The following is a 17,936-nucleotide window of genomic DNA, read 5'->3' on the forward strand; positions in this document are numbered from 1 at the left end:
TGATAATATGTATGAAATATAATATAATGCAGGCTATACTTTCCCCTCCAACAGGTCTAAATTACAGGGACCAGGATTTTCCCTTCCAAGTTCTCTCGGCCTTCTTTTCCCCAATCAAAAACACCCCCAACTCCTGTTACTTCATCTCTTTATCATCAGTAGCCTCCTTTTATAGGCCTCTTGAGACGAGGTCCAACCCCTCCCAGGGGTCCTGAGCACTTCCTCCACTTTTGGGGGAGGAGGAGACACAGGCCTCTGGCCTCCAGTGCTAGCCCCAGCTTCCAACAATCCTCACGGCCCCTCGGGCACTCTCACCATCTCTGGTGGGTTCAGTAGTCTCTCCAAGAAATTCATGTCCACCCAGGACCGCAAAACGTGGCCTTATTTAGAAAGAGGGTCTTTGACAACGTAATTAATTAAGGATATTGAGCTGAAATTATCCTGGACTCAGGGTGGGCCCTAAATCCCATGACTGATGTCTTCACAGGAAGAGAGGACACACAGAGGGACACACAGAGGAAAGAAGGCCACGGGGCGACAGAGGCAGAGATTGACGTTATCCTGCCACAAACCTGGGGCCACCAGGGGCTGAGAGAGGCAAGGAAGATTTCTTCCCTGGAGCCTTCAGAGGGAGCACGGCCCTGCTGACCCTTTAATTGCAGGCTCCTAGCCTCCAGAACTTCGAGAGAATAAATCCTGTTGTTTTAAGCCACCCAGTTGGAGATCCTTTGTTATAGCAGCCCTAGGAAACTAATACAGCATCTCACCCGGTCCTTCCAGCCCCAGCAGCAATCAATGGCAGATCCCTGGCAGGAGGAATGCCAAGGCTTGGGCTGGGGCCCAGTGGCCTCTGCCAAGCCTAGGAGGAGTGGGGGAGGAGGTGGGCTGTAACTTTCAAATGACCCCCTCTCCACCCACACTCCCCTGCTGAGCAGCCTGGGGAGAAAACCTGGCATCAGCTCCCCCAGCCGCCTATGTCCTGCACCCAGGGGGCCCTGCCCTCAAACTCCCCGTAGCTTACCTTCGTCCTGTCCTGTGGCTGGGGAATTTTCCATCCCACCCCCAAGTCAAAGTCATTAGATTTAATCATTAACAGGGCGGGTGTTAATTAGCAGGGCAGGGTGATCATCCATGCTGCTGAGGACACAGCTGGACATCAAGAACAGCTGCTCAAACAAGGGTGGGAGGAACTGAATCTGGCTGGAAAGAGGCAGGAGTGTCTGCCCCCAACTCTGGAAGCTTTGAAATCCCCATTTCTCCATCCCTGATTTTTCCAGAGTCAAAAGGAACATTTGCCAAGATGAATTCCTCCCTATTCATGTCTATTTCTCAAGTGTTTAATGGGTGCTAGGCACTGAGCTAGGTTCTTTATGGACATTACCGCATTCCACCCCTCACTACGATAATAGTTGGTAGGTGGGCCTGTTATTTACAAGTGAGGAAACTGAGGCGCAGAGGTGTTAAGTGACTTGCCCAAGATCACAGAGCTACCAAGTGGCAGAGCTGGGATTGGAACCCAAGCAGACTGTTCCAGAGCCTAGGTTGCCAGGCTGGAAGGAGCTGGCGGGGAGAAAGTATGCATCCAAGCAGTCAGAGGTCATGCTGACCTTCTTCCTCGATGTGCCTCATTCTTACACTTCCACTTTTTAATAATTTATAATTGCTTAGTCATCAGTTATAATTACTTAGTCATCCTATTCCACACTGACCCCTACTAGTCTGTAAGATGCTAGTGGACAGAGACTGTACCTGTTTTGTGCTCCACTGAATCCCCAGTGCTTAGCACAAAGCCTGGCGCATGTGGCTACCCAACAGGCACTGGTTAGAAGAGTAAATTCAACCTCTTAGGAAGCTTGGGGTGGGAGGGGCTAGCTAGAGGCTAGCTAGGGGATTGGGTCTTCTAGACTGGTGATGATCATAGGGTTAAAATGCATCTCCAGAGGTCCTCTGGCCCATGCCCCTGCTTCAGTTCAGCCACTGCCCTGCCATAGCCACCAAATCTGGTGGGAAAGTGTTAACATGGGCTCGAGTCCTTGGGAGAGCTGCTTTCTCTCTCATGGCCTCAGTTACCCCTCTCAAACTGGTTGGATTGGCTGATTTTTAAGTCTCTTCCACCTCTACCAGTTTGTGGTTCGAGAAGAGGCAAAGCACTTTGGAAATGAGCATCTCCTCTGTTTGACTCACCAGCTCTGGACCCATTCCCGAGAGCGCCAGCTGCAGGAGGGTGCACACCCAAGCCTGGCAGGATTCCACGATGGGCTTTTTATCAGGCAAACCAGGACGTACACAGTCAGAGGAGGCCGGGCCTCCCAAGTCAGCCCCTGAGAGGCACACATCTAGGCTAATGGTGCTGCTGGGCCCACAAGAAGCTCTGGACACTCTGGCACAGAGGCCTTCTAGGTGGGCCTTGGAGGCCCCGGGGACACGGAGCATCCCTGCAGGGTGCCCACCCCCCTCCTTCAGATCAGGTCCTGCTCCCCACCTGGCCTCCTTCCTTCACAGGACATGGCCCCAAAAGACTCACTGGTTTCCAGAAGAGCCAAACCACCCGAAGGAAGGACAGACATGCGCTTCCCACGAGGACTCACAGCACATGCCACAGGCTCTGAGATGATTCCAAGAGTTTCCAAAAATGCTGGAAAAACAGCAGCAAATTGGTATGAACACGTGGTCCTCAGGGGAACCGCTTGGACGGGCCACTGCTCCTATGGGTGGATGAAACCCGTCTGTAGCCTCCCCTCCTCGGAGCTGTGCAGGCGGAAAGTGTGTGCATCTTGTATTCAACACGCAGGAGCGCACCCCTGCCCCGGGAGCCAGGCAGGCAGAAATGCAAAGGTGGAGGTAAGGGCCCAGACTCCTGGGGTCTCACCCTGGTTCTGAGACGTCCTACCTATGAGACTGGAGCTCCCCACTCAGAATGCAAAATATTAGAACAGGAAGAAACCCGTGCAGTCATCTGGCTCCCACTTTTTACAGGAGAGGAAACTGAGACCAGTGTGTGTGCGCGTTGGGGGCGGGAGGGAGTGATCACCCCAGAGTGGCCCAGGCAGTTGGTAGCAGAGGGAGAAATTGAACTCTGACCTCCCAAATCCCAATCCAGGCGGCCCATCCAGTATCACCTTTCTCCAGGACTCTGCCCTTGAAAAGCAAAATAAAGCTCATACTACCTGCCCTCCTTCCTGGTGGGTTGTGAGGATTAGTGATAATGCTTGAGAAGGCTGCGGGGGTGGGGAGGATAGATAAATAAAAGCAGTAAGTGCTGAGAGCAACAGGAGCGGCCTATTAACCCGGGGTCCGGCTCCCAGGGGAGCGGCAGGTGGGAGCTGCAAAGTGACCGCACCACTGAGTCACATCCCTGTAACCTTGAATATTGAGTGGATCCAGAAGTGTGCCATACAGAACGGCTACTGCTCCCCGGCAGGGGCTGTGGCGGCAGCGGGGACGTCACCCCTTGCACAGGCTCATGCACACCGGGGGAAGGGGCTGGGACAGGGGGGCTCCAACTCTTACTCATTCCAGGAAGGGCTCCGGGAGCAGGCATGGTGTGCTCTGCAACTCCCCGACCCTGCGCATGAGCAACCCACACCTTTTCCACCCACAAGCCCAACAGACACTCAGTCACTCACTCAGCTCTTGGCATAAAAAAGTCAAACCGACGTACTCACACCTTCACAGACAGACCCATGACAGCTCACGTGGAGACCCCAGCACCAAAGGCTGCAAACCAGTCACATGCCACCTCCCCGCTACCCATAAACGCTTTGCCACCCACCCCCAGCCTCCTCCGGAAGCCAGCGCCAAGAGCTCTCTCCTCCGGCTCCCTGCTCTCTCCTCCTCCGCTTCCACCCCAGCACCAGCTGCTCCAGGGACCCCTCTTTCCACGCAGTCCTCCATCAGCCATCTCTCCCAAAGCCCGAGCTCTCTGGGCCGCTCTCCCGACCTACAGCTTTTGGAGCAGAGAGTTTGAGACTCTGGAGCTTGAGAAAGCAACATGAAGAATGGTGTGAGATTCTGGGAGGAATTTCCATGGCCAGGCCGAAATTGAGAGGAAGAAGGGACTATGAGAGAGGCCTGGGCAAACTGGATGACTGTGGCGGGAGCGGAAGGTCTTATGAGAGCCTGGCAAGGTCTCTCCTAACTCCCCTGCCCCTCTAGGAGATAACAAGACAAGAGAAACAGCAGCTATCCATGTATTGAGGGCTCCGTGTGCCAGACACCTTACCTCAGAGCATACTCAACCCTAACAGGTCGGGACTCTTCTGCCCACTGCACCAGTGAGGACATCGAGGCCCCAGAGATAAGGCTGTGGGAATTCAAGTTCCAGGGTCCTGATGGAAGAAGGGGAAGGGAATAGACAAGTCGTTTGTTTAAAGGATACTTTGGACCCTGCTCTGTGCATGTGTGCTTAGGAGGTGGGTGAGTGGAAAGGAAGTCAGAGCGAGCACCTGTATCTCCCACTCCATCTTCCTCTTGGCTTCTTGCCTCACACCCCCTCCCTCTGCTCTCACTTCTAGGGAGTGGGTAGCAATTGACCAGAAGAGGGGCTAAGGACTCCAATCAGCCGTTTCCCAGGCCCGCCCTGCTACATCAAACAGAGAGCAAGGGAACCCTGCAAATGCAGGCTGGGTGTAGGGGTCCTGGCATCCGAATGACAGCAAAACAGAGCTAGTTAACAGCAAATGGAGGTCTGGCTGGCCCACTGGGCCCCTATAACCCCAGCATTGCCCTGAGAAAACTGAGCTGGGCCTGGCATGTGTAAAGTGATATGGCTGGGGGAGTGGCGGGGGGTGGGGGCAGAGGAGGTTATTTTGGGAGGTAACAGGGGAAGGGACCATGTGAAATCCAGGCCAAAGAAGGGCTGCCTGGGAGAAGAGGCAACTGAGGGTTACGGCTGACCCTTTACCGGAGAGGATAACCATGGGGTCCCCAGAGAAGCAGGCATGGATTGCATGGTGTTTTCCAGTAACTCAGTTTAAAGCGAAAGAAACAGATCTCTGGCCCTGGTCCCTGCTGGGACCTTCCCTCAGAGCTCCCTGTCCCACTCCTCCCCACCTCGGTCCTTCTCCTCCCCCAGAATGCCCAGCCCAGCCCTCCCCTCCCCTCCCCAGTGTCCCAGCACCTCTCCTCTATCTATCCAGTGGCCCCCAGTCCTGGCACAGTGCCCACAGCTCCTATGAATATTTTATCTCCTTTACCCTCTCGTATTGATTGACACCCGGGTCCTACATCAAACTAGTAAGTTCTTCACATAGTTTAACCCCCATCCCTTCAGTTACAGCAGATTATTTCATATTCTGCCACTAGTGACAGTGGAAACCCAGGCCATCTGTAAGCGAGCCACCCCACCCCAGGAGTTTCCCTCTCCATCCCCCAGCATCCTCTTCTCGCAGGCCTTTCACCTGCTTTCCCATCCCCATAATTTAGCAAGCAGAAACAGAAATCTGTTTCACAAGCACTCTTGGCTCACCACCCCCGTTACTCCTTCTGCTGAGTCCCAGATGGTCCTCTCTCCCTGGGCCCTGCACCCACTACCATCAGCACTTGGAGAAGGGGCTCTGGTCTCTGGAGAAGGTGTTCAGGCCCCCTCCCTGCCGCCCAGGGAGCACAGGACCTGTGCCCAGACCCACCCCTCCGCTCCAAGTTTCCACCTCCGCCCTAGTGTCTTCTCTCCAGGGAAAGTCCCTCTCCACGTCTAGCCTCAATCCTTCCTGCTGCATCCCTAAGTCCCCTTTCCTTCTTTTCTTAGGAGACAACCCCCTTTCTCTACGAAAGGAAATGAAATCTTTCGCGTTTGCTGCCTCCTCTCTTTGGCAGGGCGCCTCCACCTCCCCAGCCCGAAAACCTGCCGGGCTGGGAGAAGTTCTCGGCGGCTGCTCGCCACCCGCGCCCCTCCCTGCCCAGAATTCCGGGGACACCTGCACACGCGCCTGGGCTGTCCGCCGGGACTGGCGCCGGCCACACCTCGCTCGCCCGCCCTCGGGGGTGGGGACCCCCGCAGCCAGCGGCGCAGCCACGACGGGGTTAAGGCTAGGGGCCGGGGGGAGGGAGGGGGCCGTGGGGGGCGGTGCGGAGCCAATAGGCGGCTGCAGAGTCCCGGAGGCCGCGAGCTGGGAGCGCGGAGCCGGGAGCCGGAGCTGAGCGCGCCGGGCTGGGGCCGGGCCGGAGCGGAGCGGAGCCGAGAGGGAGCGCGCCCGCCCCAGCCCCGAGTCCCGCCGCCGTCCCCGCCGCAGCGCGGGCCAGCGGCCACCGCCCAGCCATGGAGCCGGACAACAGCCCCCGGAAGATCCAGTTCACGGTCCCGCTGCTGGAGCCGCACCTTGACCCCGAGGCGGCCGAGCAGGTGCGGAGCAGGGCGGGGCGGCAGGGGACTCGCCCAGCCAAGGACGCGGGACCCCAGGAGTGTCTGATCCGAGATCCCTGCGTGGTCCTCCCCGAGCAGCGCGCCTCTAAGGGCGGAGGCGCTCAGTTTGGGGGTCTTCCATCCCCTCCCCCACCGTGGGAGCCACACGTCCCTATCCTGGCTTCTTCGAGACGGACAGAAGGACGAGCGCCTCCCCTGGAAGCTCGTCCCCACAAGGGTCGCTCCCTGCCTCCCCAGCCCCGGGGGAGGGGGCTGCCTGAGGACACGACCCCTCCGGCCTTCGCCAGTCTGGGGTCCTCCGCGCAGCCATCCCCGCCGGTTTCTGAGCTCTGCGGGGGGCGCCGCGCCCAAGGGTCCCCGCTGCCGCTGGGGAGGGGTCAGGGGAGCGGGGAGGTCATGGAGGGAGCCCGGTGCTGTAGGTGCAGGAGTGGAAAGAAGAGCCATAGCCCGCCCAGTCCTCTCCTAACCGGGAGCGAGCCTACTGCATCCCAGAGAGTGAGAACGCGAAGGGGCTGGGGAGCACGGAGGGGGCTGGGGCTTTGGGGAGAGGGGTGGTCCCGTCTGCAGGCTGAGGCTCCCCTTCCTGCAAGTCTGGACACGTGGGTCCTTTTTTCCCAACTACTGCCCTTTGGAGCGGGCAGCGGGGGTGGCATGGAGAGAACGGCGCTGGGGAGCCACGGGAGGGGCTTTCGAGGGACCGGGGTTCAAGTTGAGCGGCAGGCAGGGGAGAAGCACTGTGCTGGCCTTGGCTCGAGGGGTGGGAGTCCAGAGCCCGGCCCAGCCTCCGGGCCTGGCCTATTTTTAGCTCAGAGCAGCCTGGCAGAGGCGGCGGCCTCCTGCGAGAGTGTGTGAGCAAGTGTGTGTCTCGGGGACAGAGCGTGAGTGGAGAGGGTGACCACCCGTGGTCACTACTACAGCCTGTTGGCCAGGTATTTGTCCATTTCTCCATCTCCTCTGTGTCCTCTGTCCGTTTGCCTGGGCATCGCTCTCCCTAAGGAATATCCATTCCCACAAGGTCGGTTCTCTACTTCCCCGGACTGGCTGCCAGGGCTCTGCTGGCCTCCCACCTGAAAAAACACTGGCCTCTCCGGAGGGGCTGACAGAGTTCTTTCTGTTGACCCAGCTGGTTGGTAGAACAAGGTCTGGATGGGAAGGGGAAGGGAAGGTACACACTCTCTCCCTGTAACTTCAGCTTCCCAAGTGTGGGTAGGGGTGAGGTCCCTGGGTCCCCATCCTCTCTCTGGCTGGGGGAGCCACATCTCCAGATCTCTGAGGTGGGACAGTAGAGGGAGGGACTATGGGGAGACCTCCAAGCTCCTGAGGATGAGGAGGGTGGGGAGCCAGGAGCAAGGGGAGTGTTCGCTGGGGTCAGGAGAAAGGCTATTGTGCCTGCACACGGGGGACTGGCACAGATAACCTCAGAGCCAGGAAGAAAGGGCCCAAGAGTGTGGAACGTGGGGGTTAGGGGGTTAGGGGTGAGGTTTCAAGCAGATAGGCCTTCCATTGGCACAAACAGGTATCACTACCTGACACCTGCCTCCGTGTGGTGTGAGAGGAGGCAGGTGTAGGTGTGTGTTGGGAGTTGAGGGGGAGGCCAGCTGGCTCAGGGGTGTAGGGGCAGGGGAGAAGGAGAAGTCGGTGCTAAGGAGCCAGAGGGGAAAAGAGAGCTGGGCCTTGAGCCTGCTTTTCTCTGATCTTCAGAAAGCTGTCTGCCAAGCCTGAAATGTTACCTGCAGCCTAGCCTCAGCCCCTCCTGCTGTGTTATCCAAGTGTGCAGGCTACAAGCTCCAGGTTTGGCAGGAGCTCCTATCCCAGACTGACAAGAGAGGGGGAAAAAACACAAAACGCTCCGAAGATCTGCATTAGGGAGCACAGGGTGGTAGGGGGTGGGGGGGTGCCCACAACTACCAGGTCGTTGGCATGACAGGTTTGAAGATAAATCGGAGGCAAAGGCGCCAGCGTCCTTGAGAGCTAAGGTCTGGGACGTGTGGAAGAGAGCAAAGAGCATACATAGCTCAGGTGCCTGGGAGGTGCTTCGGAAAGTCTGACTTTGTTCCCTCGCAATTCTCAAGGACACTGAGTACTTAGAAATCTTGTCCAAGGCGAGGGAATTGGCTAAGGAAGGGATCACAGAACCCTGCTGCCCTTTCAAAGTCTCCCTCTCAGGTTCCCAGCTCCCCCTAATCCGCACCCTCCCTCTCCCTGTCTCTCTCCCAGCCAGCCCCCTCCCTCAGAGCAGAGAGAACTGGAGAGGAGTCCCCTCCTAGGGGAAGGATGGCCCCCACCCACATACACGAAGCACACATGCCTGCCTGCTGGCACCCTGCACATTTGCACCAGGAATAGCTAGAGATGGACTCAGCTAACGTTTGTGCGGTGCACGCGTATATGCGGCGTGGCGTGCACACACGTGGGACTGGTAGTGGCAGGGACCTTGAAATGTCACCAGAACAGATGCCACGGGATTATCCTGAGAAACACTGCCCTGCCTCAACATACCCCATTCTGTGCATCCCATTTCTTCTTTGGGGAGAGTCTGCCTCTCAGACTGACACTGCCCCTCTTGCTGTGGCTGATTCCCAATTTGGGGGCACAGAGAAGGGCAGGCATCTTACCACCTTCACCCCCAATGGTAATAATACTAAATAATGGACACACAAAGATGGGGATTTGATCATTCAGTGTCCTCACCCTCCTCCTCTTAGCTCTGAATAATTTTAGCCCCTTTCCCAGTCCCATTGGCCTTCCCTCCCTTCTGCTGCCCTGGAGGGAACTCCAGGGACTCCAACCCCACCTTTACCCTCGCTTCCAAGCCCCTAAACCCTCCAAAGAAACGGAAAAAAACTACATGTCCCAAGAGTCCTTGAACCAACTTCAACAACAATCAACTTTATTGGCAGCATGACAAAAGAACAGCAACTGGGAAAGGGGCTCAGAGGCCCAGCAATCAGCTCTTACATGTTAATTTCTTAGAATGAGACATGGAGCTCAGGATAAGCTTTTCCAGCTGACCAGGGTCCTGCCTAGGATTCCTCATTTATATTTACCATGACAAGGATTTTCACAGATACATTTCCTGACAAACCAGGAAGGCAATCTGTCCAAGAATAGGGAAAACATTAGGGACTGAGGAGCACAAGCCAGGGAAATGCACATTCAGACCTACCTGTTCTGCGCTGTCCCCCAGGCTGGGTGGGGATTGAGGGGTGCTCTCTGCAGGTGCTGATCCACGAAGGGTTAATGTCTGTTTAGGGGGTGGGCTGGGAGACAGAGGAAGAGCCTTGCACCTCCTGGGTTATTTCTGACCATTGATCCAGGATGGACGGAAAGACAGTGGGCCAGAGATCGATGCACAGAGCAGATATAACTGCTGAGATGGATAGCTAGGTCCAGGACTGGAGCTGGGGGGGGGGGAGGGGGGATTCAGAGACAGAAAAGGGGTAGGGGATGCAGAAAGGGGAGTGGTCTTTTGGGTCCCCAACAGAGAGGGATGACCACAGGAAAGTCCACCCTGAGGCAACGGGTGCTGTGTAACAATATTTTTTGAGGTGTGCTAACTGGCTGACCTGATTACATTGCTGAGGGGTATTGGGTGGGGCTTTGATGCCTCCACATGTACTTGACCTCTTCCTTCAGATTCGGAGGCGCCGGCCCACCCCTGCTACACTTGTGCTGACCAGTGACCAGTCATCCCCAGGTAACCCCAGGAATGGGTCACTGAAGGGAGTGGGGGCTGCTGAAGACAGCTGGGTCCGGTGAGGGAAGGTGGGTGCTAGATAGAAGGGCAGGTCTGAGAAGTCAGAGATCTCCTCAATCCTGGAGGCAGAAAAGTGGTGGCTGGATTAGCAGGAGGATTTCCTTTGCTCTGGGAAGATGGAGCAATGCTAGGAAGGGGAGGGAGACCACCTGGTTCCTAAGCCCTCAGGAATTGGGGTGGTCAACTGAGTGCTGGTTGCTTCGCAACAGCCTTCCAGGTTTCTCCAGCAACTGAGATACTCTGCCCCCACCCCCAGAGGCTGTGACAGCTGTGAGGGGGAGGGACCGCCTCCATCAGCTATCTCCACAGCCCCCAGAGGGGAAAGGGGAAGTTAGAAAAAGCTCAGGGAGCAGCTGGCATTCTGGTCACCAGTGTCCCCATCAAGGTCTGGGGAGAGAGCAAGGTCTCGGGGAATGTCATGGGGAGCTTGACAGGAGAGTGGAAGAGAAGTGGTCATGCTTATAAGCTAGCGGGGAATTCAGGATGCCTGAGTCTCTCCTTGCCTCCAACTAGTGAGAATGATTGCACCTTCCGGGCCCCTGCACGGGATCAATTTGCTATTCTTTTTCCAATGTTCCCTCGTGTGCAGCAAAGGGACCACAAATCCTGGAACCTCCAGGTCTGATGCAAGGATGTAGACACAGATAAACCCATAGGGTCAAGGACAGGATTAGATGCAGGAGTAAAGCCAGCCAGCAGAGCAGGAGGAAGCTGGAAGGAGAAGGCCTGGGGCAGCCTCCAGGGCTAACTGCCTAGGGGCAGATGTGAGGGACACATCAGGAAGGAGGTGACTGCAGAGGCTCTTCCCCTTGGAAGTCAGCTCCGTGGGGTCCCTCTGAGTCTCCCATCCTCATCACTTTCTCCTTTCTCTGTTCCCCTCAGAGATAGATGAAGACCGGATCCCCAACCCCCTTCTCAAGGTGAGCTGGCCCCTCCCACTCAGCCCAGCCCAGGGAACCCACAGACTCACTAAGGAGAACACTCCATCTACAGAACCTTTGAGTTCCTCTTCCCTGCACCCCACAATTGTGCATGTACACACACACACCCAACATGCCTCCTTGCTCACCATTGTGGGGGCTGGAGAAGCAGGAATTTTCTTTCTCCACTTTCTAAGGTCCACCCCCACCCCCAATTGCAATCCAAAAGCATGACAAGGCAGAGGAGGCAGGTGAGAGGGCCGTCACCCACTGTGTTCTGTCATTCACAGTCCACTTTGGCCATGTCTCCACGGCAACGGAAGAAGGTGACGAGGACCACACCTACAATGAAAGGTTTGGAAGATCCTTCCCATCTCTTTTTTTTTTCCCCATCACCATTTATCCCCCATACATCCTCTTTCACCTCTGCCCACCCCCAATTCCTCCCATCTCTTTCTTCCCCTCTGTGCCTGAGATTGTGCAGTTGACCTAATGCCCCTTTGGAAAGAATCCTTGAGAAGTCATTAAGCCTGTCTTTATTGTAGTGGGGTTGTTGCTAGAGAAACTGGAGTTGGCTTCCAGCTCTATTTCCCAACTAGCTGAGTGGCCTTCTTAACCTACTAAGCCCCAAATACGACCTCTCTATAGCAGTTAAGCTAAAGAAAATATGTGAACTCACCCTGCATAGGGTGTAAGACATAGAAGTTACTCACATTTTTTTCAATTACAGTTGACATTCAGTATTATTTTATGCTAGAGGCCAGTGCACGAAATTCGTGCACGGGGGGGGGGGGGGTGGTGCGTCCCTCAGCTCAGCCTGCAATGACGCCAGAATCCCGCGCCCTGGCCGGCCTCTGGCCAGAGGCCCACCTGCCCACCCACCCTCCCTCCGCAGGCCGGGGTGCGCGGGACACTGGGGCTCATGGCCAGGGCGACACTGCCAGCGTCCAGCGCCCCAGCCACTATGGGCACCGCCATCTTTTATGACGAAGTGATGGTTAATTTGCATATCACCCTTTTATTAGATAGGATAGGTTTCAGGTATATAGCATAGTGGTTAAACATTTATATAATTTACGAAGTGATCCCCATGATAATTTCAATACCCACCTGTCACCATGCATAGTTATTACAATATTATTGACTATTTCCTATGCTGTATTTTACATCTCCGTGACTATTTTGTAACTACCAATTTGTACTTTTTTATCACTTCACCTTTTTCACCTGGCCCCCCCAATCCCTTCCCATTTGGCAACCATCACTTTATTCTCTGTATCTAAGAGTCTGTTTCTGTTTTGTTTGTTTATTTATTTATTTCAATTCCTCATGTAAGTGAAATCATATGATATTTGTCTTTATCTGACTTATTTCATTTAGTATAATATCCTTTAGGTCCATCCATGTTGTCACAAATGATAAAATTTCATTCTTTTTTATGGCCAACTAATGTTCCATTGTGTATTTATACCACATCTTTATCTAATCATCTATTGCTGGGCACTTAAATTGCTTCCATATCTTGGCTATCATCTATATATATATGTAAAGAGGTAATATGCAAAATAGCCAGGACGCTGTAACGTCATGACCGCTCAGGAGGAGGCTGCGCATGCAGGTGGGAGGGGACTGCGTGCATGGTGAGGCACGCCACGGATGGCGCAGGCCCGCAGAGAATGGGGCCTGCCAGCCACAGCGCTCCAGCTGTCCCACCTCCGCACGTGAGCTGCAGAGCAAACACCTTTTCTGACCACTCATTGGCTAAGCTCCCTGTATGCCACTCGCAGTGTTCTTGGTAACTTGGGTAATGAGAATCCAAGAAGGTGATCTAGGGTTTTTCCACCTCATTCCTGGAAGAAAAAACAAAGGCCCACTGCTGGAGGGGCTAAGAAATGTCATAGCCTGCCCTAGCCGGTTTGGCTCAGTGGATAGAGCCTCGGCCTGCCGACCACAGGGTCCGGGTTCAATTCTGATCAAGGGCATGTACTTAGGTTGCAGGCTCCTCCCTGGCCAGGGCCTAGGTCAGGGCTCATGCAGGAGGCAACCAATCGAAGTGTCCCTCTCACAATGATGTTTCTCTCTATCTTTCCCTCTCTCTTCTATGCTCTCTAAAAATCAATGGAAAAATATCCTCAGGTGAGGAGAAAGAAAGAAAGAAAGAAAGAAAGAAAGAAAGAAATGTCATATCCTATGAAACAGACATCTTGAAAATGCCTAAAGAAAGTTGTCATTTTTTTGTGGTGAAGGAACTGGAGTCCATGTTGATGAAAACACCTTGGCAGCTGCGGCAGCTGGCAGTGGCAGCAGCAGCAGGGTGATGGGAGTGGCACCTTCCCCTGATCAGCCCGGTCACCTCCTGCAGAGGGAGGCCAGACTGCAGCTTAGGCCCGCTCCCCGGGGAGCGGGCCTAAGCCATCAGTAGGACATCCTCTGAGGGCTCCCAGATTGGAGAGGGTGCAGGTCGGGCTGAGAGACCCTCCCCATGGTGCACAAATTTCGTGCACCAGACCTCTAGTATATAATAAAAGAGTAATATGCAAATTGACCCTAGCGGTGGAACTACCGAGAATGACCAGTCACTATAACACACACTAACCACCAGGGGGCAGACGCGCAACACAGGAGCTGCCCCCTGGTGATCAGTGCACTTCCACAGGGGGAGCACCGCTCAGCCAGAAGCCGGCTCACAGGAGCCTCTCCCGCCTCCGCAGCAGCACTAAGGATGTCCGACTGATGGCTTAGGCCCAATCCCCCAGGGAGCAGGCCTAAGCTGGCAGGTGGACATCCCCCAAGAGGTCCCAGCTGCCAGAGGGATGTCTGACTGCCAGCTTAGGCCCAATCCCCCAGGCCTAAGCTGGCAGGTGGACATCCCCCGAGGGGTCCCAGACTGCAAGAGGGCACAGGCTGGGCTGAGGGACCCCCCCCCCAACCCCTGAGTGCACAAATTTTCGTGCACCAGGCCTCTAGTTGTAAATAGTGCTGCAATGAACAAAGGGGTGCATGTATCTTTTAAATTAGTGTTTTGGATTTCTTCAGATAAGTTCCCAGAAATAAAATCTCTGGGTCATAAGGCAGTTTCACATTTAATTTTTTGAGGACCCTCCATACTGTTTTCCACAGTAGCTGCACTAATCTGCATTCCCACCAATAGTGCAAGAAGGTTCTCTTTTCTCCACATCCTCAACAATACTCATTGTTGGTTGATTTATTGATGATAGCCATTCTGACAGGTGTGAGGTGATATTTCATTGTGGTTTTAATTTGCATTTTTCTGATTATTAGTGACATTGAGCATCTTCTCATGTATCTATTGGCCATCTGTATGTCCTCTTTGAAGAAATGTCTATTCAGGTCCTCTGCCCATTTTTTTATTGGATTGTTTGGGGGTTGTTTTTGGTGTTTAGTTGTATGAGTTCTTTGTAAATTTTGGATAGTAACCCCTTATCGGATATATCATTGGTGAACGTCTTCTCCCATTCAGTAGGTTGTCTTTTCATTTTGTTGATGGTTTCCTTTGCTGTGCCAAAACTTTTTAGTTTGTAGTCCCATTTGTTTGTTTTTGCTTTTGTTTCTCTTGCCTAAGTAGATATATCAGAAAAAAAATATTACTAAGAGCAATGTTAGAGAGTTTATGCCTATGTTTTCTTCTAGTTTTATGGTTTTGGGTCTTACATTTAAGTCTTTGATCTATTTTGAGTTTATTATTTTATATGGTGTAAGAAAGTGATCTAGTTTTGTATGGGGGGGTGGGTGTTGCGTGTATCTGTCCAGTTTTCCCAGCACCATTTATTGAATAGGCTAATTTTACCCCACTATATGTTCTTGCCCTCTTTGTCATAGGTGTGAGTTTATTTCTGGCCTCTATTCTGTTCCATTGGTCTGTGTGTCTCTTTTTATGCCAGCACCATGTTGTTTTGATTTCAAATATTTTTTACTCTAACTTGAGTCTTTTCTCCTGCCCCCAAGGGAGACCAAGTATCCCAACAAGTTAGAGCCTTTTGTTCTTTTTTTTTTTAATATATTTTATTGATTTTTTACAGAGAGGAAGAGAGAGGATAGAGAGTTAGAAACATCGATGAGAGAGAAACATCAATCAGCTGCCTCTTGCACACCCCCTACTGGGGATGTGCCCACAACCAAGGTACATGCCCTTGACCGGAATCGAACCTGGGACCCTTGAGTCCGCAGGCCGAGGCTCTATCCACTGAGCCAAACCGGTTTCAGCGAGCCTTTTGTTCTTAAAGGCTCTTCCCTACACCTTTCTTGCTGTTTAAAAAAAAAAATGTTTTTATTGTTTTTAGAGAGAGAGGAAGGGATAGGGAGAAAGAGAGAGAGAGAGAAACATCAATGCAAGAAAGAAACATCAATCAGTTGCCTCCCATACGCACCCCTACTAGAGATCAAACTTAAAACCAGGGTATGTGCACTGACCGACCTGGAATTGAACCAGCAGCCTTCAGGACAACGCTCAACCAACTGAGCCATGCCGGCCAGGGCACCTTTCTTACCTTTGAAGGAAATACGTCTTATTGTCTAGCTTCAGTCCCTCCTAATTGCCTAGCGAATGTCCCTCCATGTTCAGATCTCAGGGGATGGCAGTGTGTGATAGCTGTTTAGTGTGGTTGTTGAAGCTGAGTGTTCACAGAGGAGGCTCTGAGCAGTCATGTCCAATGTTCCCTCCCTTTCTCTGCACCCCCAGAGCTTCAGATGATGGTTGAACATCACCTGGGGCAACAGCAGCAGGGAGAGGAGCCTGAGGGAGCCGCTGAGAGCACAGGGACCCAGGAGACCTGCCCACCTGAGACCACAGACACACAAGCGGAGTCAAGGCTGGGCGCCTCTGGGACAGCACAAAGAACGTTCCAGCCAGGAGGAGGCAAGCCTATTGTGGGGAGGAGTCTAGTAGTAGCCAGAACCATCTTCAGAATATGGATATATCTGCACGTATTGCATGTATTTGCACCTCTTCACCTTTCCTTACCAAATGACCCCAGCCCCTCCCAACTGGCCGTCAGAGCTCCCTGTTGTGGCTGAATGTGGGGAGCCCGTGATGATGAGAATAGCACTCACAGGCTAGAATCCCAGCTCTGCCTCTTTCCCAGCCCAGAGGCCTCGAGCAACTTAACCTCAGTCTATAAAATGATAATGATGGTGCCTGTTTCACTGGTTGTTTGTGAAAATTAAATGAACCTGCCCAAAAGCTGGCACGTACAAAGCATGCAATAAATGGAAACTGCTGGGGGTACAGTTAATACATGTCCATAGTCCCTTAACCCAATTATTCCAGAAGTCAGAATTTTTTCTAATTTTATGAAGGTGCTACAGTATGTATACTGTATATTATATAGTATCCCCAGCAGAGCACCCTGTAATCAAACACATTAATATTTCTACAGTGAAATGAACTTTCCCACTAAGTGGGATAAGTGGACTGTAAATTGCTTCATATCAGTTCAGTTCAGACTTAGCCACACATGGAGATTGTATCCAAATTTGAAAACCTTTTTTGGAGGGTTTTTTCTTATCTTTCTTTTTTATTTCTGAAAAATATTTTTAAACATAATGGTTCTGTCGTAGGAGTTGTAATCAGAGAAACCCCTGTTGTTCTTGCCTGATTGCCCCAGCTTGGTCTTGACTCCTCTCGGGTCATTGGAGTATGGGGTGGGGGAGCACTGCCCTCTCTACCAGCCCTCGGGAATACCACCTCTCCTCCCACGCTCATTTTCCCTCCTCAGAGCTTGCAGAATCCACCCCAAAAACTCAGGAGAGGGGCCGTGAGAAACCCATCACAGACGAACTCTCAACCCATACACCACCACTGGGTTCCCAGGGAGCCAACTCGGTAAGCTGCCAAGGCCGGGCTGTGGGTCTACAGGAGAGCCACTGTGTGGATAAAGGCGCGGGCTGAGATCTGGACTCAGGGAAGGGGGAACAGAGCACCAGCTTTAGTCCCTGAAGAGCTATTCTCTATGGCAAGAGGATGGACAAATGAGAAGCTGCAGCAGAAGGGACTGAGGTTGGACTCTGAATTAGGGCTTCCAGCTCCTGGAGCAGGTGATGGAAACAGACCATGGGTTTTCTGATAAAGGGCATTTGGAACCCTCAGCTGTCCAGGCTGATGAGCAGTGGTCCCGCCTGGAGTGGAGGCACTGATGGAACAACCTCGTGAGCTTCGATGTTCCAGTCCTCCCTCCCCTGCGTAGACTGGACAGGGGCAGGAACTGGTGTCAGACATCAGAAATTAGATACTTGGCTAATGGGCTGGTTGGCAGGCCAGCTCGGGAGGCGGCACAGGCCTTGTGGCCTCTCACTCACCCTCTCTTTCTGCCCCCTTTCCCCACAGCAGGTCTGAGAGTGAAGGAGAGATCCTGGGTACAAGCCTGCAGCTGGGAGTGCGTGGACACTGGATTTGTTTCTTATTTCTTCACTTTGGGGAAAATCTCGTTTTTAAAAAGTGATAAATTTGGTGTTAGATCCTTGGTATTTTCTTTCTTCCTCAACTTGGAGAATCTTTTCTCTCTCCCCTCTTGTCCTGCCCTCTCTACAGTCCCCTACCCTGCGCCCAGTTGCCAATGGGCAGGAGACTTGAGAAGGGGGTTCTTCTCCATCCCTGCCTTACTGTCTGCGGGAAGAGAAGCGGGGCGTCAGATAGATGGGAGGACTAAATCCCAGGGTACCAAGAGGAAAGAATGGCCCCAGTTTCTCTTTTCCTATTGAAGAAAAGTCACTGCTGCCTGGCGGGGGCTGCCCTGCAGCTGCGAACCTTGGAGCTCTAAGGCCATCTAACTGTGACTTTGTGTGAGCATCATCTGCTGGACAAAATGGAGAACTGCAGCCTGGCGCGGCCCATGGGAAAGAGTGGGTGGTGTGTTGTATGGTGCCTCCTTGCCTGCCCCCC

At 53.4% G+C, this 17,936-nt stretch overlaps 1 protein-coding gene across 2 annotated transcripts; it reads left to right on the forward strand.

The window, feature by feature from the left end:
- Positions 1–6,074: 6,074 nt before the first annotated feature.
- Positions 6,075–17,512, forward strand: PPP1R1A (protein phosphatase 1 regulatory inhibitor subunit 1A). 2 transcript variants are annotated; one of them, XM_028144550.2, is made up of 7 exons: positions 6,075–6,340; positions 9,998–10,058; positions 11,001–11,038; positions 11,329–11,392; positions 15,738–15,893; positions 16,774–16,880; positions 17,382–17,512. In XM_028144550.2, the coding sequence occupies exons 1-7, from the start codon at positions 6,257–6,259 to the stop codon at positions 17,388–17,390; spliced, it is 519 nt and encodes a 172-aa protein (XP_028000351.2). In that variant the 5' UTR covers positions 6,075–6,256; the 3' UTR covers positions 17,391–17,512. The 2 variants fall into 2 exon arrangements, with proteins under 2 accessions (XP_028000351.2, XP_008139033.2); XM_008140811.3 differs by having other exon boundaries at positions 17,385–17,512.
- The last annotated feature ends 424 nt before the right edge of the window (positions 17,513–17,936 follow it).

Source organism: Eptesicus fuscus, chromosome 7, assembly GCF_027574615.1.
Source record: "Eptesicus fuscus isolate TK198812 chromosome 7, DD_ASM_mEF_20220401, whole genome shotgun sequence".
NCBI classification, from domain to species: domain Eukaryota; kingdom Metazoa; phylum Chordata; class Mammalia; order Chiroptera; family Vespertilionidae; genus Eptesicus; species Eptesicus fuscus.

Bases quoted from the DNA above. Each gene is read 5' to 3' on its own strand.
- PPP1R1A (XM_028144550.2), top strand. From the start codon at position 6,257: ATGGAGCCGGACAACAGCCCCCGGAAGATCCAGTTCACGGTCCCGCTG. The intron at 11,039-11,328 runs GTGAGCTGGCCC...TGTCATTCACAG, and splicing joins TCCCCAACCCCCTTCTCAAG to TCCACTTTGGCCATGTCTCC. The intron at 15,894-16,773 runs GAACGTTCCAGC...TTCCCTCCTCAG, and splicing joins CGCCTCTGGGACAGCACAAA to AGCTTGCAGAATCCACCCCA.